Source organism: Chanos chanos, chromosome 2, assembly GCF_902362185.1.
Source record: "Chanos chanos chromosome 2, fChaCha1.1, whole genome shotgun sequence".
In the NCBI taxonomy this organism is placed as follows: domain Eukaryota; kingdom Metazoa; phylum Chordata; class Actinopteri; order Gonorynchiformes; family Chanidae; genus Chanos; species Chanos chanos.
Window position 1 is genome coordinate 10,241,193 of NC_044496.1, and position 27,843 is coordinate 10,269,035.

The 27,843-nt window shown below is 39.7% G+C and overlaps 2 protein-coding genes across 5 annotated transcripts; both read left to right on the forward strand.

Moving 5' to 3' along the window:
• The first annotated feature begins 7,562 nt into the window (after window positions 1–7,562).
• Window positions 7,563–14,815, forward strand: rbpms2b (RNA binding protein, mRNA processing factor 2b). The gene is made up of 8 exons (XM_030765038.1): window positions 7,563–7,830; window positions 9,985–10,062; window positions 10,396–10,434; window positions 10,791–10,853; window positions 11,532–11,682; window positions 12,404–12,552; window positions 14,563–14,632; window positions 14,765–14,815. The coding sequence occupies exons 1-7, from the start codon at window positions 7,777–7,779 to the stop codon at window positions 14,626–14,628; spliced, it is 600 nt and encodes a 199-aa protein (XP_030620898.1). The 5' UTR covers window positions 7,563–7,776; the 3' UTR covers window positions 14,629–14,632; window positions 14,765–14,815.
• On the forward strand, window positions 10,384–26,667 carry cpeb1b (cytoplasmic polyadenylation element binding protein 1b). Of its 4 annotated transcripts, none has more exons than XM_030765034.1 (12): window positions 10,384–10,396; window positions 18,659–18,823; window positions 20,281–20,472; window positions 21,509–21,723; window positions 22,063–22,315; window positions 22,603–22,716; window positions 23,083–23,187; window positions 24,919–25,055; window positions 25,351–25,549; window positions 25,898–25,992; window positions 26,124–26,204; window positions 26,557–26,667. In XM_030765034.1, the coding sequence occupies exons 2-12, from the start codon at window positions 18,739–18,741 to the stop codon at window positions 26,665–26,667; spliced, it is 1,587 nt and encodes a 528-aa protein (XP_030620894.1). In that variant the 5' UTR covers window positions 10,384–10,396; window positions 18,659–18,738. The 4 variants fall into 4 exon arrangements, with proteins under 4 accessions (XP_030620894.1, XP_030620895.1, XP_030620893.1 ...); XM_030765035.1 differs by having other exon boundaries at window positions 23,083–23,172; XM_030765033.1 differs by lacking the exon at window positions 10,384–10,396 and adding an exon at window positions 18,111–18,125 and having other exon boundaries at window positions 18,655–18,823.
• Window positions 26,668–27,843: the final 1,176 nt, after the last annotated feature.

Here is a 27,843-nt window from a genome sequence, read left to right on the forward strand (position 1 = left end):
GCATATCTTAATGAAAATTTACAACCAGCAACACATCAGTCTGAGGTCAATTTATAGGACGAAAGCTATCATTGCAAACTGAGTGCTTACACAGATTTGTTGCGAAGATGCTCATTCTGATACTAAAGTTTCACAAGTAGGGTGTTGGCTGCTGGAGAGGTAGACATGGTTTCATTTTCCACCGACAGCAGGTCTGTCCAAGTTCAACACTACACTCTCTTTTTGGCAGTATTTAAACTGCATATAAGGGAGGAAGAGTATGAACTGTTTCCTATAACTAGGCAGCATGTGCGGTTTATGGGCCAGTTGTCAGTATACTCAGTCTGCTCCTATGGAAACATAAGAGTAAATTAAACGCGATTTTTTAGATTTGAGATTTCACTTGTACACGTTATTCCATCTGGGCTTTGCACTTTTTTTCAGAGGAGAAAGGGAGGGAGGGAGGGAGGGAGGGATACACAGCATGAGGCATGTGAATTATGCAAACTGCAGTGTCCTCTTAAGAGCCAGAGAGAGAGCGGTGAGCAGGCGTGGAGAGAAACCAGGAACGACAGGCCCACGCACAGGGAGGGAGGTGTATATGAAATATTCATCTCTCTGAGTGGCTTAAGTAGAGTTGACTCAAGCTGACGGACAGCTGTGCAGTGTAGTGGTCTGACCCCCTTTGGATCCCCCTGTGCTCTTTACTTTAACTCTGGAATGTTTTACCACTCCTTATCATCTCTTCATGCCATCCTCTCCCATAACTCTCTGCTCACTTGTCTCGTCTGAGACAGAAGGTTACGGTGTGTACCAAGTCATGGTCCAAAATCTTCATGTAGAAATTCTGGTAAACAGTCAAGTTGAAATGGTTATTTTTAGAAACCTTTTTTTCATTTCAGCACGTTCTAAAGTGCATTAAGATAAGGTTTGTCTGTTTTGCACAGTTTATAAGAGGTTTATTATTTCATTTGGATATCACAGACTCTGTAAAGAGCAGGCAAATGTATGATTCAAGGCTGACAGTGTTTTAAACTGAGAAGCGATACTATGTAGTAGGTTGTAACACAGATTATTTAACATATTACAGATACGCATTGTTGTAGTTCTATGAAGTCTAACAATGGCAAAAAAAAGAAAAAAAAGAAAAAGAAAATAAATTGAATTTGTCGTTTGACATAAAAGTTTTCCAGGGAAAACTTAAAGCCTTTAAAGCCTTCATACGTGAGAGAAAGCAGCTTGAATAACCTTTATACTCAGTATTGTTGATGAGCATTTATCGTCTGAATATGCGTTAAGTCTTCAACACTAAGACATTCTGGCAGAGAAAAATCAGAGTTTTTTGTCTTCCTTTGGTCTGTCTTACCACACATGTAGAGGGAATGCCACTCAAGATCAAGTCTGGAGCATAAATGCTTCATTCAGGATTACAGCCCTGTGCGTTGCTGGACCAGTCTCCCAACTGATGTTTAATATTTGATGAGATTAGTTCTGCTGGCTGGTTTTGCTGGGTTACTCCAGCCCTATGCAGTGACTTAGTGAGCTGGATAGAAATATGGTAGATATGTTATGTCCACCACATCTACATCAAAGCAAAATCTTTTGTCTACAGAATGCTTCAGCGCAGATCATTTCTTTGGAGTTGCTTTTTTATATCTTAAAAGGTTAAAAGTGCTTGATTATTTCTTGATTTTTGTACCACTGTCAAAAGATGTAACAAGTTAGTACAAGCTTAATTTTAATTTTTCTTCAGTCATTTCTGACAACGCTCTCTGTTGTATATTAATAACTCCTGGTTCGGAGAGCTAAGAGTTTGGTTACCTACAATTAATTGTACGTTTTTTTTGTTTGTTTTTTTTTAACTGAAGTAATAATGATTTGAGTGTTTTTTGGTGTCCAAAAGATATTGGGTCATACTGTCGCCCTTCTCTAATTTTGAAGTCACATCATTCTTCACGAGAAAATGGAAGCTGAGTATATGTGATTGGAGTCTCTCTCTCTCTCTCTCTGGGAATATGATGGCCCCTTTGCTTTCATAGCATAACCTTTCAAGTTCTCTCACCACATTTAAACAGGAAACCGTTTAAGAAAAGGCGTGGGAGGGAAGTTCCTTGTTTTTTTCTTACTCCAAAATTTTAAATAGCCTACTACATGCGTTTCACATGGCATTTAAACACAATGACATGGTCATATGGTACCACTAAATAGTTTGCAGTTCAACAATAGAAAACGACATCAAAAATAAATATAACTAGAACATTTAGTAAGAGACTTGTTGGTTTAATCTTCACAAAGACGTCTGAAACACATTAGATGTTGACTTGCAATACGAGAAAATTTAGTTCTCATTCAAGTTAGTGCGGGAACTGAAATATTATGTAAGATGCACACACTAAAGGAAAGATTCACCCATACTGGGATTTAGGGGCTAGTTGACTACTTAAAAGAATCTATCTGTAGTTGAACAAGCGAACGTCAAAATAACTGAATCAGAACAAAGTCACAACTGATTTTGTCCTTCGTGTCCAGACTGAAGAGTTTTCAGATGATTGCCTCCATCTGGAGACCTACTGAGTGCCAAAGTTCATTCATTTATCAATGACATTAAAGAGTCATATTTACCAATAGGTGGGTGATAAGGGATAAGAAGGTGGTTCCACATAGGCTACAACATACAAACATAAGAGAGGGATTTGCAGAAAATTTTGGCTTATCAATGAGGGAAAGCATGAGAAAGAACACACTTTTTTTTTTTTTTTAATTTTGTGTCTTTCAAACAAGAGGTCAAAGAAGAACGTTAGGGATATACTGCCCATTTCCTGTGACCACTGTGTGTCCCCTATTTTTGAGATGGAATGTACTAGAAGAGAAAGAGGGGGGAAAAAATGAAGCTTTGCTGATCATACTTCAGCTTTTGTTTGTTTTATTCTGTTCCGTATTAACAATAAACATGCTGTATCCTTGGCAATGACTTTATTTTCTCTGTAGAGGAAAAAAACAACAACTTTGTCCCTGAGATTGAGGCAATGAACCCCGGTGACTCAGCATTTGTAAACGTGCTTGTGTCTGCTCAGTCATAAGTCATAAATGACATGCAACATGCAGATTATATGTATATACACACACACACACATATATATATACAAAACCAAAGCCAAAACCAAAAAACCTAAATTAAAAAACACAAACATGCACGCACACGTGTACGTGTGTGTGTGTGTGTGTGTGTGTGTGTGTGTGTGTGTGTGTGTGAATTAAAAAAGAAGGAGGTTTCTGAATGATAATTGTCTCCTAGACTGAAGGAAAAACTTAAGATTTCAAACTGAGTCTATCACACATAACCAGATAAACAGCTTCTGTAATATTTCATCTTAAAAATGAACATTTCTTGCAGTTCTTGAATGAGGTTCATGAAACTGAATTCAGTTTTGACAATTCAATCTTTAAGTACATCGGCTACAAATCCTCATTGGATAATAACTGTGGATGATAAATTCTAGACAGTAATATTAACTTACTTATAGATAATAAATAATTGGAGCATATTAGAGTTTTGGCTCATTCAAATGTTTGGCCTCTCTCAGCCTTGGTTTCTCTCATTGTTTCTAGCTATGAGGAGGCTAATGTTAGCATGCTGAAACTCTTGTATCAGATCCAGTACAATGCATCAGACCCAAGTTAACAGGGTTCTTCTTAACACAGTTGGGCAAATATGAACTTTTCTAACCTTTAATGAATCTTTTTTTTGTTCTCCGGTGTTCAGTGTTAAGTCTTGTCGTGCCAGCATGTGTCAATGTAAAAACAAAGTGCATTCAATTTAGTTTCTTAACTGTGTCTTTGCTTTCTGAGTGATATGACATTCATGCAATGTTGTTTTAGAGTCGCAGAAGAGTTCAAGTTTACATATATCGATCCAACATTCAGCTTAACAGCAAACGGCGGTCCACCAACACAAAACACTGTAAAAGAGTTTGCCAAAATGCGCCGTTTGCTTAAACTCTGACACTTTTACATACATACTGTCCTGCATTCGGTCACAAGCAGCATCTAAAAAGAGGCTTATGAATAGTTTACACACAAGCATCGCACTGAGAGAAGAAGGGGGAATTTGTTCTCGGTGGGTCTGAGCGAATGAAAGTTGCAGAACATGGTGGTTGTTCGGTGAGGCTCAGAGGACACTGGGAACATGCTGCTAAGTGCTCTGGTGGCGGGTGATGATGATGCGATGGGATGGGTGCAGTGAAGCGAGTGGCGGAGGAGTGCAGAGAGAGGTGGTTTTTGGGACAATGGAGTCGCTCTTCTCTCGAATAAAACATGAGCGCCTCTTCACAGGGATCTGGCCTCGCTTTATGAGTTTTGCGTCAAATGGACACAGCACCAAGCAGAGGAAAAGAAACTACATATATAGGCAATGAATGAGAACCGTGGTTATCTATGCTTTTGTCAACATTTGTCATATTTAAGACTCTGTAATGCTGGAATTCAACAGTCAATGAAGACCCGAAGAATGTGAATTAACGTGGTATCGGAGGCTGAAATGTATTGATTTGTAATCACTTTTTGATTAAACTCTGAATGGTAAAGCACAGATCCATGTACAATAACAGAATTTTCTGATCGCCCTTTGACGATAGATACTATTCATATTTTCCTCCAACGTTTCATTCCAAAAACTGTGGACACTGGTGAGCACATCAGAGTGTATCCAAAGTGTGCGGATAATCCATTGGCACAGCATGAAACAGTGACCCCTCTTACAGCAGAAAGAAATTCTTCCTCTCAATTTGTAAGCCAGGCCTCCTCAGTCATATTCTGAGAATATAAAATCCTATTACAGTCTTTTTATGATGCGACTTACATTTTGAAAGCAATTAACTGTGTTAAATTATGTCTGTCCTGATAACTGTTAATACGGATAAGAACAGTAAAATCAATAACTCCAAGTTCTCTTCCATCTAAAAGATTTAAGTCATTTTTTGGGGGATTAAATGTCATTAAGAAGATAAGACACTGACAGTTGTGGTCTCTGTGGTTTACCTGAGTCTGAGAGAAGACAATGCATGAATGTAAAATATCAATGCAGTAATGCTACCAGATATGATTATTTCATCACTCTCTCAGATTAGAAACATAAGATTTGTCACAGGCTAAAATTAGTCCTCATTTTGTACAGTGGGTCAAGATGCTTGTTTTCATTTCATTGATGACACTGTGCAAAAGATCTGAATCTTTTCCTCGCCTGTGTCTGATACACTTGCTCTATTAATGTCTTTTGAGGCATCATAAACTATCCATTGTTTAAGCAAGACCTGCCACGCCCATTGTAAAGAGAGAGAGACAACAGGATAACATCATAGCAATTTTTTTAAAAATTTCATTCTGTCTTACTTGCTATTTAGTAGATATCACAACACTGAGCAAAAGGTATGACGTAGTGTTACACATCACAGACCTTTGCAAAAATATTTTTCTGCCGATGGATTCAGTATTCCTCATCTTTCAAGCTAAGAGATACCTCAATCTCTAATGAGAATTCCAAAGGCAGTGTATCACATTTATTTATTTATACACGGACTTATTCTATATCCATATCTGCCAAACATGTGAGGGAGAGACCTCTGAATGGGACAGAGGAAATAGGGCTGAAGAATCGGTAGTGTGGAAAGACCTTGAGGTCAGACGGAGCAGTCTTAAAGGACTGCTAAAAGCCAATCTCTCCTTCACCTTGCACCGACACTTCCTCCCATGATAAAGTGAAAATCTAAGCCGGAAACCTTGGGTTTCTTCTGACGTTTCAGACGTCTAAATACGCATAGATTTTGGGTCACTGTAGAACATGGTTTACCCACATAAATTAAACTATTTCTAAATTGAAATGGAATCTTTAGGTACGTGATGGGTTTAATTCTCTACATTAGTAATACAGCTTTTAGAGACTAACAGAATTAAAAGTAATATTCATTTTATTTATAAAAAATATCATTGACTCATAGTAGTGATATTTTCTTATGTCTACATAATGATAGCATAAGAGGAAAGAAAGGCAACAAGGATGTTTTGTAGACAACATGTTCACCACAATAAGCAAAGAGAAGTGCCATTTTTGACATCTAAAGTTGTCAAATGCTAACCTCACAATCTTTCATTTACTGAAAACTCTATCTCACAGGCAGCAATGATGAAAAGAATTTTAAGTCAAACACTTTGTTTTTTTAACTTTTATTAACCTCCATTTTCTTTTCCTTTTATACAAGGCAAGCTCCATATGAGTGTGTTCAAACATCTGTTTGACTTATAAATAGTTACAATGCTCCCTAGTGTACCATAAATTTAGGCATGGTAGGGTAAAAGAATTTGCCTAAATTTAGATATAGACCATGCAAAACAACGTTAGGTCAATTACAGCAAAAAAAAGGCACATATTTCCAAACCCTCCCACCCTTTAGCAAGAGCTTCACTTTAATTGTGCTCCGACACAATGTCAGGAAGCTGCCTGCCCTTTCAGATTCACAGTAAATCGGACTCATTCAAAAATGTTTCATCCAATAAGGGAGAAAAAACGGATTGCATACTAAATAAATGTTTGTCCTGTCTATCCGTTTTCACAAATCATCTCAGCCATGGAAGCATGAGCGCATGAACCACTGCTTGTGTTCGCAAGAACCACTCTCTGTGTGGTGAAGGGGTAACAGTCAAGTAAATGAGTTGTGCTGATGGAGACCACAGTCTGATTTCAGGGGAAAGCGCAAATTTAGTCATATAAATTCAAAATAAGATTAAAATAAGAATTGAATTTGGGATGATAAATAATTGCACTTCATTCCAAATCTAAATAGCCACCCTGTGTTTTTTTCCCTATTCAAATTTTAAATTAAATGTACAGGAGGTATATACTGTAAAAATTACGCTTAGTATCTGTCGTTTATTCAAATAAGACAGAATAAGATATTGTAGAAACATTAGTGCTGTATAAATAATACAGCATTTAAAACCTATAAACTGCAAAAATATTTTTTTCTCTTTTAATTACTGCATTTTCGATGCATTGGCCATATTTCACTGACCTCTTGAAATGTGTGGTCTATATATGTCAATAATGAAACGTAATATCTAAAATTGTATGTAAACGTAGAAATTTCATTTATTCCAAGAAAAATATCAGTACAATTTTGGTTCTCAAGAAAGAGCTCTAAGGAGAGAGAGAGGGGGGGAGAGAGAGAGAGAGAGAGAGAGAGAGAGAGAGAGAGAGCCTGAAGTCGTGAAGTTTGAAAAATCAGTTTCTATTGGTTCATACTTTCCTCTAGAGACGATGATGTGATAACGGAGGGGCTGGCCCTTCCGCCAGCTGGAACCTCTCTATGCCCTGATTATCACTTTGTTGCTGGCCACAACTTAGTTGATGACCTAATTGGGAGTCAGGAGAGTTATGGCATAGGGGTTCGCCATACTCACTTTTTCTTTGAACTTCTACTTTAACCACAATAAGCTAGATGTGAGATAAGCGGGAATACCGCCACTTTCCTGTCTTTCTCACCATCACAGTGCACCTCTTCACCAAATCATCCAACTTTTTTTTTTTTTTTTTTGCTTCACCGGGTTCCTAATAGCTGCTTTTGAGAACTGTCTACGCTTTGACACGGCCTCTCACAGGCGTCACGTTTTTGTCGTTTGTCACGAAACGTCAACAAAAACTAATCGAATTTCTGTCGGCACTTTAAAGGCACTCCAACGCGCAAAACTTTTTTTGTTCTTGTTGTCGCTTGTAGTTTCCTCTAAGTACCTCACGTTAGCCACAAGATGAGTATCAAGTCCGATTCTGAGCCAAACAACAATGTGTCCATTGAAGAGGAGGTAAGAATAGGTCTTCTAAAGATTTATACAGCGTTATCCAAGATATTTGACATGTAACAGTTGCTTAAAGCCAATAGAACTGTACTGTTTGTTTCCGTAGAGGTTCCAGTTTCCGCTCCTTGCACCTAGATTGACCTGCGTAGAGGTTCTGTTACCGTTTTTGGTAGACTGTTTTAGGTAGTATGTAACATTTTAGGTTTGTTCATTGGGGAGTTAACCCTAAGTTCTTACAAAGACAGTAATGCGTTTGTTGAGGTCAAAGAATTGTTGTCAAATGTGTTTCCGTCCTCTTCATGCGCAGTAACGGACCTTCCACTCTGTTCTAAACGCATGTATGGGTTAGTGCTTAAATCTGGACTTATAATTATTATTATCTTAACGTGTTTGACCACTTTACAAGGATATTTTTAAAATTTGTTGGTAGTGTATAATTGGAGAGTTTTTTGCTTAAAGTGTAGACTGCTGCCATTTGCTGCTTTTTTAACCGAAAAGGAAAAGTTAGGCTACTCAGTCACACTTCCCACCCAACGAATGTCTCGTTAGGAACACTTGTAAGTAATGTCCAGGACTTTTACACTACATTGGTTTCAAATAGTGAAAGTCCGTGTAGATAGTATAGACACAATGGTTAGAGTGGGTGTGCTTGTTGGCAACAATTATGAGGAGCGCTACGTTCAGACTCATTAATGACGACATCCTGTGGCCTCTGACTCGTCAAGTGAACTTGCTATCATGTTCTTTACATTTGCCTAAACAATATATTCTGACAGTTCGGATATCTGCAAATTCACAAAAATATTATTCAAGTTCGGGTGTGATATTAAAACTGATTTAAAAAAAAAAAAAAATGTTACTTTAGGGAGGAGGGAGAGAGGGGGGATCATCGAGCTTTTTTTCTTAATGGGGGGGGGGGTGTCTGGTTAATATCGCAATAGTATAGGACTTGAGATGTCAAAGGGGGCCAGTAGTACGCTTGAAGATATTTTAAAATATTGTTTTGTCTGTTTCATTTCGGTATAAATTTGAAATGTTTTGAATTCAATTCAAATTTTAGTAGACGAGTTGCAAAAGACTAGCCGGACAGCTATATGTGGATAAGGACTGGGGACTGGCCTGTGTAGAGAAAGCAAGAAAGAGGTGTTGCAGTAGCGGGGGTCTGTAGAGCTCTGCTGGGGTCATTTCTGCCGGTCAGAGGAAGGAAATGGCGTCATGCTGAGCACTGTTCCGCACTGTTCTTTTGCCAGTCCATTGTGCCTTTTGGAATCTCCTGTTGAGAGGACAAGTGGACTTCTGCACTTGTTTCTCACTAACCGCAGAAGTAAATGTCGGACGTTCAGCCCAAAAGTCACTGTCCAAGGCTGCTCTGTCTTTATGTCTGTAGAATAAAAACATTTATTTGGAGAAATGTGTTTTTTTCCCCACGTAGAATGTAACGGTAGGTATGTTTTCGGCCTAAGAAAAAGAACATTTTGCTGCTGTTCGAACTTTTCAATTGTTCATTCAAGAATAAATAAATAGGGTGAGAAATGGGTGCACTGCTTAAAGTCAGTTTGAGCTGGCACAGTCTCTGTGTCTGTCAGACTCATCAATGACATTCTCAGACTGTTAAATACTGCCCACTATATGATAACCTCCTGCATCTCCCTCCCCAAGGTGGCTTATTGGCTGAGAGAGTGGCATGGCTGTGTCATCTTTATTGTGCAATGTAGACTCATTAGTACCGAGGGGAATTTATTAATATTGACGTTGCTCATCACCAGACCAGACATATGAACTTTAAAATGCAACATCTGTAAAAAAAAGCTTCACTGATGTATTTCCTCATTTAAAAAACATTCTGATTACTGTGCTTTTCTGTTACTGTCAAAAACTGTAAAAAACTTTGGTAGTTATGTGTCTAAATTTTGCAGTGTTTGAAGTCTCTTGGGTTGGAGAAATCTTTTGATCAATGTTGAGCAATATATTACTGTGATGCTGTCATGCAAATTTATTAAGAATATGGCATGTGCTTAATTTATTTTTAAAGAATTACTTTATTGCGGCAGGCGCAACATTCAAACGCTGATGTATTCTTATCCGCATTGTAGTATGTTTGTCTTTGCTCAGTGGTGTGACGACGGTATGTGGGTCTCGGTGGTGTGTTTTGTTTCTCAGGTACGGACTCTGTTTGTGAGTGGTCTACCAACAGACATCAAACCTCGTGAACTCTATCTGCTGTTTCGACCATTTAAGGTAAAATGGGTCTTGGTGGTGTGTGTTTCTGTAGTTTTTATGATCCATCTTATTTGCTTTCAGCAACTCTGCCTACATTGTTGGTTCAGTTCTCTTATTTGAGACTTTGACTTCTCTTTTATAGAAGTCAAATAAATCTGCTAATCACTTTGAATTTGGATGTGCAGATTTGTCCTCAGGAAGCCTTGTGGAAGAGAAATTTAGCATGCCAACAAAGGACTTGGCTTTCAGGGTTGGCCTCATATGGAGGGAGGGGTGGATGTCAGAGGAATTTCTTCCTCTTTGAAAGCATGTGACTCCATGGCTCTTAATTGGATTTCTTTTCCTTTACAGGGTTATGAAGGTTCACTGATTAAATTAACATCAAAGCAGGTGAGACGTTGTTGGGCATCGCAGGGAAGTGCTGTCATTAAAAACCTCCATTTGGTTTTATGGTAAAGAGAGTGTATGCATTTTGGGATTAATTAAATCACTATAAAGCGAGATTATGGTTGCGGCTTGTGCTAATTTGAATTTCAGGTGCCCATATTTCCTTTCCATTGGTTACAGATGTAAAGCATTAATAATAATAAAAAAAAAGAAAACAAAGACAACCTACTGGCGATTGTGGTTTACCGTCTCATTAACCAATAAATGTTATGTCTTACGGCCTGTTTGGTATTTCGCTAACATTAAAAGGCGTATTTTCTGTTAAAGCTCTCACCCTTGAACGTTCTTCTCTTTCACAGCCTGTTGGGTTTGTTACCTTTGACAGTCGATCAGGCGCAGAGGCGGCAAAAAATGCATTGAATGTAAGCACCTGGCCATCTGTGAGCTCTGTGATATTGACAGTGTTGTACTGGAGTTACCAACATTTTGATGTACTGTAGTGTTTGTATGCATGTTTGTGTTCTGAGTGGGGATTAAGGGATTTTGTAGAGTCCAGATTATGTATATTCCTCGTAAATTGAACATTGTCTGTTAACCGATCTTAATATTACCAAACTTTTTTTTTTTTTTTTTTTTTATGGTTTGTGATCTTAAATCTGGGGATGAGAAATGTATGACACTTCATTGTGACTTAACTCAGTTGAAAAGCTGCTCCATTTGACACTGTTATATACAGTTATGCAAGTCAAGCCACTGTATTCTGGTTTGTGCCTGGTCTACATATATTCAGGCCTTTATCGCTTCTCTGTTTAAGTTTATGGCCATTGTTTTTACAGAGAAATTATGTTCAAGTTTGAAAGGTTTGGAAATTGTCAGGATCTCTACAATACACTAACATCAATAGTAGTAGTTTCCTAACTGTAGTTTCCTTACTAGTTTCTCTGTACCTAATTAGAGCACCACTGTTTAGTGTTAGTCAGTCACAAGCAAAGGCATTCACCTGCATGTTGGCACCAGCTTAGGACACACTGCACTTCTGCCAGGCAGGGACAACACTCCTCCCTTACTGTATTTCCCCCCAACCCCCCTTTTGTCCCCAGGGGGTCCGGTTTGACCCTGAAAACCCGCAGACCCTCCGATTAGAGTTTGCTAAAGCCAACACGAAGATGGCTAAGAGTAAGCTGATGGGCACACCGAACCCCACAAATATCCACCCAGCTTTAGGAGCACACTTCATAGCACGGGACCCATGTAAGTGTACGGCCACACATTAGCTCTCACACGTGCAGAGATGCACACTTACTGCGTAGATCCGGATGTCAGGCAACAAACTAATTCACCTCCACATGCATGTGTCAAACATAGAGGGCCTTTTGAGAGTTTATGTTTACATGATAATTTTTGTTTCTCCACATGCTCAATTTAGAAATCACACTCTGTGTTTAAAAGTATCACTGCTGCAAATGAATTTCGTGTCAGTATACAAATTTAGGTATTCCTAGTGACTAAACTATCTTTGTGATGCCATCTCTCTACTTTTTAACTGTTGTGCTGATTTATTTTTTCATTAGGTTACATGTGCAAATACACTGAATTATATATTACATATATGCTTTTTGTCCAAGCATATGCCTGATTTTTGCAGCAACTGTAAATGGAGAATATTTTCCTTTGAGATGTTTTTGCAATTATTGGTACTTTTTTTTTTTACTACTTGTGAATGGGAGAATTGTGACTAGGACCCAAATTCAGACAACTGCTTGTTGCATCCCATCAGAGCACAACAGTTTTTTTCTGGCAGAATTGTATTGCTTAAGAAAAAAAAAAGGCAGCGAAACAAAGAACACTGGACGGAACAATTTAAACTGAATTGGATCCAGATCAAATGACCTGATTCCTGACAATGGTGCTGCATTAGGATTTATTTATTTTTTGGTGTGTGGGGGTGTTCTGGTGTGTTGTGCTTTTACAGATGACCTGACAGGGGCAGCACTGATTCCTGCATCTCCTGATGCCTGGACTCCCTATCCCCTGTACAGCACAGAGCTGACCCCTGGCCTGCCGCACACTGCATTCACTTATCCTGCCGCGGCCGCAGCTGCTGCAGCTCTGCACGCACAGGTCAGATCACTCAATCTCCAAAGTTACCTATTTCTGCCTGGCGTAGGCTGTCCTACTCAACAGCCAGGCTTTCTGAGTTTTAACATTGATCTAACAGCACTAAATCCAATGTTTAAAGGATATGTGGGATATGTTAAAAAAAAAAAAAAAAAACTTGTCTTGTTTCTATGTTTGTCAAAGAATTCCAGGGGCGCAATACGAAGGGGTAAATTGACGGTCAGTCTTATGGCGTTGTCTGCTTATGAGGTATTAGGAATTCGACTGATGCACTGATTGTAAGTCGCTTTGGCTAAAAGCGTCTGCCAAATGCTAAATTGTAATTGTAATGTAGGACGTCGGTTTACTCAATCATGCCATCCTTGTGTGGTTTCTGAACATACAGCGTAAGGCAGAGAAATGGCTTCATGGTTTCGAGGATGCACAGTGACTGGCTGCGTTGTTTAGTCGACGGACATATCGTTATAGTACTTCTAAAAAAGATTTTCACATCAAGGAGATTCTAATTAGGGCAGGCCGGGGGGATGATGAAATATGACGGTACATGAGACCAGTGGTTAACCAATACCATAAGGCTAATGCTAATAGTATTTCACTCACAGAGTAACGATATCCCTATCAGTAAATCATAGTCTCTCTTTGTACACTGGTCAAGTTTAGGAGTCTCATTGCTCTGTTCACCGAGAAAGAAGAATCAGTCTCTAAAGGAAAGGTTAGCTAATTTAATTTCTTCTAGCATTGTGTTCTTGACTTAAAAGGAGGGATTGGAACATTTGGGAAATATCTGATGTATTTTATTGATTGTGACTACTGAGTTTGAATGTGCCATCATCTCAGCTGGAAATGGTGGATGTTAATCCACTGTGTACTTTTTCTAATTTTTTCTCTCAAATTGGCATGTGGCAAAATAAATGGCTCTATTTTGTCATTAGATTTGGGCCTGGTACTCCTATTGTTTGTACCCAAGACTGCTATGCTAGCATTATGAATTTCAGTTGGTAGAGTGGCTGAATGCATCAAATCCACATATAGAGTGGTTTATAGTTAACATTAGGGTGAAAAGGGAATGAAATTGGTCAAACTTTAAAAAATGCTGATGAAACTCCTATTCAGGGCATAGTGTGCTCTACTGCTCCACTGGGTGTTGATAAATGCAGAGATGATAAATGATTGAAGACTTTTGTGAAATGAAACTCAATCAGACCAAACTACAGTGAATGGGCAGGCATGAGCGTAGCATCAACTGTTACAGTCCTTAATGTCTCTAAGGCTATCCACAATCTCTGTCTTTCAGACTGGATTCCGTTTGGACTTTTCTCTAGCATTTTAGGTTTGAATACAAGGTCAACTAAATTAACTGGTTGAGCACTTATTGAACAGGTTATTTTTGAGATTTTGTTTTATCTGTTTGAATCTTCCTGACATTTTTACACAGATGATAAAAATAAGAATAGGAGAGAATTTTATTTACATATTTCATCACCAGGTTACTGGCATAGCCAGAATAGAAAGTGGCAGGTGGATTGCTCTGTTAAAAGTCAGTGATAATGCCTAATTGTCCAAATCTATAGGGGCTAATAGAATGGAAGACAAATGATTCATCATTACAATCTGATTCAGACTGCTGAGGTATTGTGTTGATTTCCTTTGCCCTTTGGCTGGAGTTAAAACCTGTCCTCAAAGGGAGTTTTATTTTCAAGGGTTTTAATGACTATCTGATGATAGATTCATAAAACTCTGAATGCCTTCTCTGTGCTGCTTCACTGTCTGTACCTCACCTGAGATGAATGATTATTGTGCAGTCTAGGCATTCTCTTCTCTTTCCCTTTCATTCACAAGCATTCAGCTGCTACTGTTTTTGATTTTGTGTGACACATGACTATTTACTAAAATTTAAACTACAGAGTAATCCATGTATGGACTGGTAGTTGACCCTTGTTTATCCATAGGAGGTACTCAATTTTTTTTTTTTGCTTTTTGTTTTGTTTTTGTTTTTTTGTTTTTTTTAAATAGATGCGCTGGTATCCCTCTGCATCAGAGTCCTCCCAGCCTGGATGGAAATCTCGACAGTTCTGCTAAACATGTAGGTGGTTTTAAGTACAGTGGCTTCAACCACACAACCATGCTTGTTACTGAATACAGTTTTTCTTAAATGAAATTATATTCATTTTAATATTAAATACTAAATGTTAATATTTAACATTTCTGTTTTCAGATGTACCAATATTCCCTCCAAATGGAGTGATCCCATCTGAGCTCCTAATTAATTTAATCAGGTTAATTTAAATGGACATTTGCATTGTGGATGTATTTACTCCTTTGAAAACCATTTAGCATAGTCTGAGTAGTGAAAGCTAAAAGATAATTAATGAACATGTGCTGGGAGGTACACAGCGATGGTACAGGCATAGCACTTGCGTAATACTCTCTATATAAAATATTTTACATATATATAATTTTTTTTTCAAAGGAGAAATCACAATTAGGGTGTTTTGAAATGGCAAAGCTGCTCTTTTCAGTTTGGTTTTGAAGGGATCTTAGGGACAATCAACTGATACACAGCTACTGAGCATGTAATTATTAGTAGTACTTTTTTGGCATGAATTAGAATGTATGTATTTTCTTTGTGCTTCCTGGTTTCTATAGTATTTGTGTTGCCTCTTTAACTGGGCATGAACCTGTCTTGTACTTGCTGTGTTTTGTGTCTTGGTCTTACCTCCTGTGAAGATTAATTTGCTTGTGTTTAGATGCCAAGTAGAGATCCACTTATTGTTTTGAAGAGGTTTGGTCTTTGCCCAAAAGCCTATTGCATGCAGCGGGATTCTTCTGTAGAGTTAAAGCTTAAAGGTGGAGAACTCATTTAAAGTGCCATCTTAAGGCCTTTTAAATGTATACCTGTGTGTCATCTTGGATTTGCCAAATGTATTAAATTCAATCTCAGTAGAATATATTTGGGGGGAAAAAACAGTTCAAGTATTTTTGTACTTTTCAGCAATGGATACATGTGCATTGTTGTGTAATTAAATAAAAGTTTAAAGAAAGTGCAAGTTAATTATTTTACTGTGTGTGTTTGCTAATTTCTATTTTTGACAGATTAAGAAGCAGTTTGTTTTGTTTGTGTTAGAATGATGCTAAAATTAAGAGAAACAGAAGTGAGTACTTACATGAAATTAGAGTAAAAATTGGTCATGGAAAGTGTGGGAAAATGATGCATGTGGAGCATTTTTGTTGTTACTATACATGTAAGGTCAACCCTAGTTTGCATTTAGACTAACTTTGTAAAAAAAAAAAAAAAAGTGGTGTGTAAATAATAAAATTCGTGAAATTAAATAAGAGAATGCAGTTGGTGTCTGTGTAATATTGCTCTCAATAACCTTTTCTGTAAATGTGTATATGAATATTTACAATAGTTTTCTTAAATTGTTTTTAAGTCATTTTACATTAACCAAAACTTGAATACACCTGGAACAAAAAATCTCTGGCCTAAATGTTTAAGGAAATCTCTCCAAAGGATAACTTGCAGATTATTTGAAAAATGGTTTTGGGCCAGTGTGTGCTATGGTTGCTCAGACTTGCCTGCTCTCTGCAAATGCAAAATGACTCATCTCAAAAAAAGCCACACCCATATGATGAAGAAACTGACCCATCAAACAGATTTTCGCATTAGACGATAATCTCCTGTTTCTGACTGAGCATTAAATGTTAGTCCTAAATATTTTGCCCGGGAGTACTTCAGATATGCCAGTACTATATTCAATGATTTGTTTACCTGACTAAATAACCATATTATTTTTGGTGCTTTTAAAAAATTCACGATCTGCTTCGTTAGCTTTATCCATCACACAGTATTATTCAGCAATCTTTCATATGTGTAGTGTATACCACAGATCTGTTTTCTACTGCCCCAAATGTTTTTCATAGTGTTCTACTCTCACCCAGAGTTCTACTGCGGACTACAGTAAATACATCATGTCTCACGGTGCTTCATTGTAATAACCTTTATCTTCAGCCAGCTGAGCATGCATTGATTCTGTCCTTCCAAATATTATTGACGTGACTAGCCAAACCTCAGAATCCCAGCATTATAACCTGTCCAGGTAACAGCACAGAGCCACTGACGCTTTTACTCGTCACATTACAGCTCTGTTCACTTGTAAGTCAATACCCATAAGTACAATATTCCTCATGGATGTGTCTTTCAGCAGTGTAAACATTGACTATCCACCACTGTGTCTCAACCAAAATATTTGAAACATAAATTTCAACACTTGTGTCTTATCTTGTGATATGTATAACAGTACCAGCAAATCTTATTTAAAGGACCTACCTTTTGTCATGCATGGTATAAATGACATAACAGTGCATCTATGACCTGGAATACTTAAGATTAATATTTATAACCTACTATGTGATACCATTATCGTTATCATTCAAATACGATTTTTGGTAGATCGTTATCATTCAAATACGATTGTAGCTTTCCCAGAGTGAAGATGAAGATGATGGCTGGCACCCAGTGGAGGTAGGGTAAATCAACATCCTTTTGCTGTTCATTTGAAGAGATACAATGCACTCTAGTGGCACAAGGATGGATTTTCCTGTCCACTTACCATAAATATTTCAGCTTTTACATATATAAATATAATCAGTTGGATCTGATCCCAGGCCTCATAGTGTTGTACGTAACTGGTACTATCCAAGGTCCTGATATGACACGCAGACATAAATTTGTGACAAGTCATAAACACAATTTATATGGCTTTACTCTGACACACAAATACTGAAAAACAATCGGAGCAGTATTTGTAAGGGACCCGTCAAATCCATGTCAGAGGAAGTTGCATCAGACTCTCTTCCACAACAGTGAATGCAGCAGTTTTCATGGAGTAATCATCCATAAAATCGTTATTAAAATCGTTAAAATATGATTTGAGCGGCCAACTTAAAGCACACTCTAGTGTTAATTTGCATGGAGACTAGTCATACACACGAGTACAACTGCAAAAAGGGAACATTACACGAATATTACAACAGACAATTGTAAAAACTATACGACCGAAGACTGCGATTAAGAACTTTCTTTCTCACATGCACAGACCCCCAGACACGCAGACATACACATACACACACACACGCCCGCGTACACGTGACCAGACAGTCTGCGTTGTGTCACGGTTTATAGCAGATCAGTGTTATGAGTATTATGCCTGGATAAAGACAGTATGCTTTACTCTACTTAACAGAGACAAACGAAACAAACCTCTAACTAATTTTCAGCCTACTTTTATGTGAGTGCTTAAACCACATATTGAACATCCAATTAACAATTAAAATATCCTTTAAAATTTCTAACGATCTATATAACTCATATCTATACGTCTTTCTCCATTATGACCATGTGAAGCCTGAGTGGGCATCACGTGTAACGTTTGATGTGTTTCCCAAAACCTCATTTCAGATGTTTCCAATAAAGAGTAATTTTTACGTCGGTAGAGGGCTTAAGTAGGACCGCAGTTCGTTACCGGTGCGTTGTAAAGCGTTCTCTTTCACTAAAACCTACCATGGCGTTTTCTCTGGTGAGTAGGCTAATTCAAAGTGTGAAGAGTAGTTCACCAGCACTGTAATCCTTGTTACGCATTATGGGATTAACACACTTTTAAAACATTTTACTAAAAAGTATGTTGCATAAGCCACAGTGATGTAGACATGTCGTGAACAAAAAAAATGTTTTTGAATCAAGAGCCCAGTGGCTCGTGAAGTATAATCTCAAAATATCGAATTATCTTTCTTTGACTGAGTAGCTCAACTATAGTTAGGTATTGCTGTACACTGCACCTCTGACAGTTTAAACCAGTTGTCGTAGGACCATTTTTAAGAACCAGAATTTAAGAAATACTGATGACTTTAATGCAGATGAGACAACATCAAATACTAGCCAACGGTTCTCTCGGGGAACCAGGTCCTTCTTAAATGCTACATATTGTGGGCCTTAGGACACTTGGAGGTACAAGGCCTTACAAGATAAAATTAGAGTAACTATTCAAAGGGGGAGCGCGATGATCGATAATTACATAATTTCTCCATAATCCTGTTGTACACTCCCAGAGAGAAGATCCCAGAGTCCAGAACCGTTGGGATTCGGAGTCTCCTGCCTTGTCCACATGCAGCAATGCCGATATTTTTCGCAGAATGAATACCATGCTTGGCAATTCTCTGGACTTCACTGGAGTTTGCACTACTCCAAGTGCTAAGGGCAAGCGGGACCTTTTGATTGGTAACTCGTCCTCAGAGCCAGAATATTCTGGAAATTACAAACCACACTAAACCTGTTGATTGTTCATTTTATCAGGCCCAGCAGTGTAATCTGTTGCCTTTCAAGGATTTGGTTTGATCAGTCAAAAGGTATTTTGCACAGCAGTATGCTCATAACAAAAAATGGTGGTTTTCAAGTACCTTTCAGAAGTAACAGTTTTCCTTTTTTCATTAATGCTTTACATGGAAAATGATTCAGTTAAATAAACCTATTCAGTGTAAGTGGGATAATTTGACCACAAAACTGTGACAATATTTATAGGTTGAAAATATAGAGGCATTCACCTTGTCAGTCTTTTGATGTGAACTGCACACTGTGCTGTTTTAAACAGATTAGCATATTTTTGTGTCTGTTAAAAATGGGTGCTTGACATTGACAAAGTTTGCATTGTGCGTGTGGTACTAACTAGGAGTACAGTATGTGGTTATCATTTTGCCATTGAAATCACTAAAGACTTAGGAAGCCTCGATGTTCTAACCATCATTTCAGTCTACATATTGTGTACATTATATACCCAGCCCATTATACTTAAATACCTGTCGCTACTCCTGTCTATGTGTAGCAAGTCTCTGTTTGTATATATGTGGTAAAAGGTGCAGTATCAGTTCTGCAGTGTCATGCAGCAGCAGTGTATCTGTTGAAGCTGGGTGCTCTCTCTCTCTCTCTCTCTCTCTCTCTCGCTCTCTCTCGCTCTCTCTCGCTCTCTCTCGCTCTCTCTCTCTCTCTCTCTCTCTCGCTCTCTCTCTCTCTCTCGCTCTCTCTGAGCTTGCTGATTCAGGGCTGGATCACGCAGTTGGACATCATCCAGCACACAGCAGCAGCTAGCACTTTCCTCAGCCTCTATACCATCCTCTCTCTCCTTTTTTTTCTTTTTTTTTTTTTTCACCTCGGTCTGAGCCTGGAGTAGTTTGGGAGGAGATTTCTGTCCTCCATCCAGAGCACTGCAATCAGTGCCTCAGAAACAGATAGAACAGACTGCACAGCAACGCACTGCCTGTTTTGTTAGGCTGGAGATCTTGACAGGAATTTTCATTTGTGTGGCACGCAGTGGTCCAGCGGAGGTGGGGGGGGGAGGGGGCTGATGTCATTAGCAGAAGGGTGAGATGGCATCAGGGCCTGGATCACATGCCGGGTGGGTCGCTGATTCAGAGAGAGAGGGAGAAAGAGAGAGAGACACACACAGACAGGCACATGGCATCTGCAATAGGAGCACAGGGTTTTGGCTGGCTAGCTAACAGTCACACACACCCCACTGGATGAAGTTTTCTGTAGTGAGATTGTTATTAGTCATAGACGCTAGACTTGGTTTTTCTATTTTTTTTTTTATTTTTCATCTTTCTCCATATCACAATTTCAGTCAGGCCACCTTGCCGATGCAGATGGTCCAAACTCTGTTTCTCTTTCTTCCGTATTCCCAGACCGGCCAGATTCGGAGCTCTCTGCTGTGAGGAGTAGAATGCTGTTCCCAAACACTGCCCAGGACTCGTCCAGGGGTTTAACCGATGTCAGTGATCTGGGTTTGGGTCTCCAGTCCCTAAATCTCTCAGGGTGGGACAGACCCTGGAGCAACCAGGACACTGAGCCAACCACACAGGCTAGCACCCCCTCCAGTGAGTACAGACCACAGTCACTGCCATAGTGTTCATTCTTTAGCTCTACACTGGCTTTGATTAGCTGGAGTTTATTCTTAGTCCTTGGCGTTTTTAGAGTGTGTACTATTTGTGTGCTCTTTTTGAATGTGGTATTAAATTACTGGGTTTTGAGTACTGATCACCGTAGACTACGATCAGTTTATTGTGCGTGCTCTCAGACCTATTTGATGTCTGTTAATCAGATGTGATCTCTTTAATTGGGGATTACTTGGGTGAATAAAGGGTGTGTGGATTTCGCTCGCTGTGGTCTTAACCCATTTTTTAGCATTGTCCTCTTCCATGCATCTGCTTTATCTCTAGCTAACCAGCCCAAATCGCTCAAAATCCTGACCTGTGTGTGTGATTTGAGTATGATGGTACTGAAAGTGCTGTTGTCAGTAGGCCTTTTAAAAGTTGTGAGTCAGAATCGAGTGTGTGTTAGAGATTCCCTGAGTGACTCATAGTTTATTTACTTTAATTGGTGGGTTGGGTGTGTGTGTGTGTGTGTGTGAGAAAGTCACTATCAAATTTACATGCAGAAGTTGTTAACGGTCATGCCACCACCCCCACCCCTCTTTGTTTGCGGTCGCTTTTTCACGCACATGCATTGAAAGAAGCTTTATTTCTATTAATTCTGTTTCAGTCACCCGTATCAGATAACTGGTGCTTGCCTGGTGTATGACATGTTGATCGAAATCTTTCATGATTTTTACTTTCTCATTCTCCCTGGCTTTCCAAGCAAAGGGCCTTGGGCTCATACTTAGAAATGCTTAAAATGTTGGCATAAAATGAATTCAAACAGCTGAAAGCTCATCAGACACTAAAATCAATGCATTCCTCTGTGCTTGGTCTGAACTACAGTTGCAACACAGTTTATTGTCTGCCACCAAGTAATTGTCAACCATGAATATGTATGAAGTATGTTGGTTTGGTTCATGTTTAGTTGTCATTAATTTGGATCTTTGTAGTTTTAAGTATTTGTGTTGCATTCGTTTTTATTTTGCTTTTCCTCCAGTGATGGGAATGCTGGGAAGTCCTCTCAGCCAACTCCTCAACAAACCGCCTGGCTATTCCTCCAATGAGCCGACGGGTGCTGCAGACTTCCTGGAGAACTTTCCAGGCATGGCTCGGATGAAATCCCGCTCCTTCCTTGACTCCCACTCTAGCAGTCCTGTGGATTCCGAGACTAGCGGCTTTAGCTCTGGCTCCGATCACCTCTCTGAGCTGCTGGTACGTGTGAGATCTCGGAACACTTTCCTCACTGAGATTTAAGATCATTTCGCCATCTGGCTTTAGTGTCAGGAATACCTCTATTGTGACGTTCATTATTTCATTTTCCTTTTTTTTTTTTTTTTTTTAGATCTAAGCTGTCATTGTCGTGCATCATTACCTGACAGACATACAAACTGTCAGTGTAAACTGCAATCTATGATTACTGTAGAGACGTGCTTTTAAGCCTTAAGGAGTGGATGAGGATAATTACATTCATCCCCCTTAACGGGGAAGATTATTCATCCCGCATCAATCCATATGCATCTCACACAATCATGGCTCTGTCTCCATCTCTAGTCCTCCCTGAGGATTTCTCCTTCGGTGCCCTTCCTCATGTCCAACATGCAGAAAGACCCTCTCAAACTGAGCCTGGGCTCTCGGCTGGACCATGATAGCTCCCCGCTGACTCCCCCTCCTAGTGCCCCTCCAGGTAGTGCCCTTTCCCGCCGCTGGCCTGGTGCTTCTGTCTGGCCAAACTGGGACCTGCTGGAAACCCCCGAAGGCCCCTTCAGCATCGAGAGAGAGGCCCGACTTCACAGACAGGCTGCATGTATGCCGATCTTTATGCTAAAGCTTTCGTATAGCAAGTGATGGTGATTCGTATAGGAATGAAGCACATAGCAGAACTGAATGGTTTTCATGGGAGAGTATACCTTATAGTGAGATTCTATAGTATATTCACTATTTGTTAATTTGGTTTCTCAAATGTTGCTTTAACGGTCTCATCCTTGAACAGCTGCTTTAGTCTAGAAATCTGTCTTTTCTTGACCGTGGCTAACTGATGTCAAACCAAGTGCATTCTTTAAGTTTACCCATTCTCAAACTGTTCCTCAACAGCGGTCAATGAAGCTACCTTCACGTGGAGCGGACAGCTTCCCTCCCGAAACTACAAAAACCCTGTTTATTCTTGCAAGGTCTTTTTGGGAGGAGTGCCTTGGGATATCACTGAAGGTAGGGAGCGTTCTGTCATGGGGTCTGTGCAAATGGTTAATGAGAGTTTAGTGGTTACTCCATACTTCTCAGGTTAATGAGACTCAGCATGTGCCACATGCACAGACCAACACAGTGCTTCTTTTACCTATACTTTGTATTGTCTAGTTTAAGAGTTGTATCGGTTAATTCTGCCAGTGGTACCAATGATGAAGTCTTGGAGCATCAAGGAGAATGATCAGTCGGACACAGCCAGTTTACACTCCCCTGGCCATGTCCCTCTGGGCCCAACTGTTCATATACTTTTTAAATTGGAATCTGTGGTAAAACATTGAGTTAATGATTTGGCATGCAATTCTCATTGTAACTTCTCTCTCCCTTCTTTAGCTGGTCTAATCAACACTTTTAGCTGTTATGGCCCTCTGAGTGTGGAGTGGCCGGGTAAGGATGGCAAGCATCCACGCTGCCCTCCTAAAGGTAATATGCCTAAAGGTAATGCAATGGGTAGGACAGTTTATTTCTTAATACTGCACCATTGGAGATGGAGAGCACTAGAGGTGGGGTCAGAAGCACTTGAGCTCGTGGGGAACTTCAGGTAACTGCTTAAATGAAGGAAACACTGAAGCAAAAGGGATGCAAAATATACTGAGTATATTGAAAGCTGGTACTTCCACACAGGTGTGAGTCCTTGGTAAATCTGAGATCCTGTTATGTTTAAGATTTATATATGAAAGTTGCTCACCGTTTTTAGCTGTTTGCTAGAGTAGAGATCTCGCTGAGTTTTGGGAACCTTCGGCATGAGCTTCAGTGAAGGAGTGCTTCACAAGCTAGTATTTTGCACGGAACAGGTGATTTTTACAGGAAAGGCATCATTTGGGGTCAGTTGTGGTTGAAAGTGCAGAATCCTGGAGCATGTTATTTGAGATGAAAGACAAAAAGCATACAAATGTCAGTCTAGGACAGGAGCAGGCACTCGCAGGAAACCCATTCTGTTGAACCTCACAGTGAAGGGTGCAGTGATATGATGGCAACATATAAACCCCTAGGCCCTGCTCTGCTGAGCAGTAGGAAAATTCATTATAAATGAGTCAGCCTTTACCCTAGTCTAAGCAAGTGGAGGACTGCATGTTTGGTGCATACCAAATAACTGACAGATCTGGCTTGCCACAGTGACTGTACTGACCCCTCTTGTGGTTAAGGTTCACTTAACTACTCAGAGGCCAAGCCATAAATGCTAAGACATTCTGGGTGATCTTCATTTTGAAGATTTTCTATGGGCTGGATGACCTTGCTGACATCCACAGAGCACAAGTTGTCAGTGAACAGTTTGAGGAACTTAAAAAGGATGGCATTGTCAGGCACCAGATCTCTACTCGGTTGAATGTTTCGTAAATTCTTAAGCAGCACTAAGCAATGTTTTCCATTAGCACCATCCAAAGATCAAACGATGGAGTATTTTGTAGATTAGTAGTTTTGTTGAATTCTGAGCCATTGGAACCTATGCCAAGGCACATGGAAGCTGTTCTGGCAGTTTATGGTGCCCCAGTGCTGTATGCAGACATGAAGTCGGTGTTTCCTTTATTTTGGTAGTTACCTGTACACTGGTGATGGTTCGGTTTCATTTTACTCAAATCACTTGCTTGAACCCTCTGGAATTTAGTAATATCAGTAATACTTTAAAGGAGATAGGGGTTCACCTCTGAAATGTATTCTTGATAGAAACTGTATAGAAAGGTATATGTTGCATGGATCTAAATGAATTAGAGCATGGCTTTTACTCGGATCAGATGGGTCTCTTCAAACGTTATGTGGCCAACATCTCTCACATGTGGTTATTTTTCAAAGTCATTGTTGTGATTGCACTTGTGCCCACTGTTAAATGAGTCAGTTGTGAACCCTTTTATGATTCATCACTTGCAATAGTCTCATGCTCCGCTGTGTGGGGCTCAGGGATGCATGATGATTGTGGCAGGAAAAACCTGCTGAACTGACTTGATAAAACAAGCAACATAGCCTGCAGACAGAATCAGCCACATGGTTTCAGTAAGAAACCTAAATGATTACTGAGGTCTATCTCCTGTAGGGGATGTTTATTTTGGTGTTTGTGTGGTTTGATATGTGGGAGAGTGTGTGTGTGTGTATGAGAGACAGGGTTGGGAACAGACTGTCAGACATGTGTACTGGGTGGCTGAGTGAAGGTGGTTTTGTTGGTGTTTGGTGTAGGATATGTGTACCTGGTGTTTGAGTCAGAGAAGTCTGTGCGTGGGCTGCTGCAGGCATGTTCTCAGGATCTCCTGCACCCAGAGGGCTACAGCGAGTACTATTTCAAAATGTCAAGCAGGAGGATGCGCTGCAAAGACGTGAGTTAGACCTGCCATCCATCTGGGCAATACATTAATTCGGATCTGATTGTATCATTGACACATACTTTATACCTTATTTTACAGCACATAGGCAGAGAGGCATAAACTGACAGCTCTCTGAGCTGTTTGCCTTGAATTTTCTCAGCGTTAAATATTATGCTATATAAATGTGTCTTTTTCATTCCATCTTACTGTGCATCCCAGACTTCTTCACACATACACTGCCATGCTTAATGTGTAACCACATTGCTTCAGAGGAGGCTGAAACTAGTCATGTGATCCACTTTGACAGGTGCAGGTCATCCCTTGGGTGATTTCGGACAGTAATTATGTGCGCTGCCCTTCTCAGCGCCTGGACCCCAGTAACACAGTGTTTGTGGGAGCTCTCCATGGCATGCTGAACGCTGAGGCTCTAGCCAGCATTATGAATGACCTCTTTGGAGGGGTTATGTATGCTGGCATTGACACAGACAAGCACAAGTATCCAATTGGTGGGATGTTCTCTGTATTCAGTGTATTCCAATGCTTGTTTGAAATATTTGTTTATCTGACTTTAATGCAGTTGATGTCCCATGTGGTGGTGTAAAACCCCTTGCACTCTGTGTTTGAGATGTTATTTTTACTTCAGTGTCCATGTCTTGTTTGCTGCATATAATGTTGCATATTGTGGTTGCATGCTAGTGCTTCAGGCCACTAACATTATACATACATCAGTTTCTACAGAGTACTCTCATGCATAGAAATATGCCCATGATATCGAGGAAAATGAGTAATTTTAAAACAGTCACTATAGTGTCTACAAGTTTTTTATATTTATGGCTCTCTCTCTCCCCATGCAGGTTCAGGCCGTGTGACCTTTAACAACCAGCGCAGTTACCTGAAGGCAGTGAGTGCTGCATTTGTGGAAATAAAGACTCCTAAGTTTACAAAGAAGGTAAGTTTTGCTGAATAACATCACTCACTGGCTCAGTAACATGGATCGTGTCATATGTAAACTGTAGTTTAATAGAAGTCCTACAGGGGTGGGTGTTCTGTGTAATGAATGACGTGCCTGTGTTTCCTCAGGTGCAGATAGACCCATACCTGGAGGACTCGATGTGTCAGATGTGCAGTCGCCAGCCAGGTCCCTTTTTCTGCAGAGACCAGGTGAGTTGGGAAGTGCTCAGTACTGATGGTCGTCTTAAAAGAAAGGGTTTCCAGTGTTCAGTGAAGTTTTTGTATTTGGGGATTCAGAGAGGTCGGCATTTGAATTGGCACAGATTTTAGCATTGTGTGCCTCCAGTACTTTCAGTTAATGTCTGTTTCAGAAGCGTGAAGAGCCACCTGGAGAGACGGGTTTTGTTTAGTTCCTCTTTTACTCTTAATGCATTAGTTCTGAGAGAGGGGATGTAACAGACTGTAAAACTGTACGCCGGCTCTAGCTATGAGGAAAGACGAGTGTGTGCCATTAGTGATAATGTTTGAGTGATTTGTGTGAACGTGTGTGTTTGTTCCTCAGGCCTGCTTCAAGTACTACTGTCGTTCCTGCTGGCACTGGCAGCACTCAATGGATATCCTGAGTAATCATCGCCCACTGATGCGTAACCAGAAGAACCGGGACTCCAGCTAAGGCGATATGTGCCATCCCATACCTCGTGTCGTGCCTGAGGGGCTTAGCACGAGCAGCAGTCCCTTCAGCAGGATCGACACTCACCAGGAGTTTTTGGGGCTTTTGGGGGAACACACTAAAAGTTCACTATTGCACTTGCTATTTTTGGTTTTTGTCCTATGCACAGTGCACAACGTGATTTTGTGGGTTCAGAGGGGCCCAGAGAAAGAGAGAACCCAAGCGTTAGGGCTCTAAGAGAAATTCAGGCCATGGTTCTGAAGTTGTTTTTTTTTTGTTTTTTTTTTTCAGGGTTTTTTTGTTTTTTTTTCTTTTTACAATGAAAAGCATTTCTGTGGGTTTTGTTTTACATATGCTGTTGTAATTTTGATGTATGATCATGCTGGTGTCATTGCCTTTGACTGACAGATGCCATACAGTGCCTTGTTTTCTTTTCTTTTTTTTTCTTTTCTTTTTTTCGCCGTCTCATCTTGCTAGCTAGCGGCCTTTTCCAGTTACAGTTAGGCAGAGATGAGATTTTTTTTTTTTTTTTTTTTTTTTTACACTTTGAAATGCAACGACTTGACCGAAGCCCAGTTTTTCATCCTCCAGACATTTTTACGCAGTTTTTTACTAATTTTTACACAAACGGTTTTAAGTCATGACATGGAAAATTTTGAGCATAAATCTACCTGGTGGCTTTTTAATTTTCTTTCTTTTTTTTTTTTTTTTTTTTTTTTTTTTGTTTTCACTCCATCCCCGGTGTTCTCATGGGGACTTTTTTTCTTTTCCCAATCAGTGTTCTGTTTGATGGAACAACGTGACTTAACACTCTGCTGTTATCTATTACCCTGGTCATTTGCAGGAAATGCCACGACCTGGTCCCCTTTCCCTGTGACCGAGGGTGTTTGCAAGGCGTCCCATCACTCGATCTGGCTTTTACTGTGTTCATGAAGTTTTTTTTTTCCCAATTAACTTGTCATATTGATCTAGAACTGAGATGGCCATTTGATTGCACATAGTTTTAGTATTGCACTTTTTAATTTGCACTGTGGAGAGATGGGGTAAATTGAGGTTTTTAAGCACTTTGTATTCCTTCAGCGAGTCTAATGCCACAGGCAGGAGGCCTGTGATGCCAACAGCTGCTTGTTGAATGTAGAATGTGAACTTCATGTGAATGCACTTGGATCCTGTGTAGAC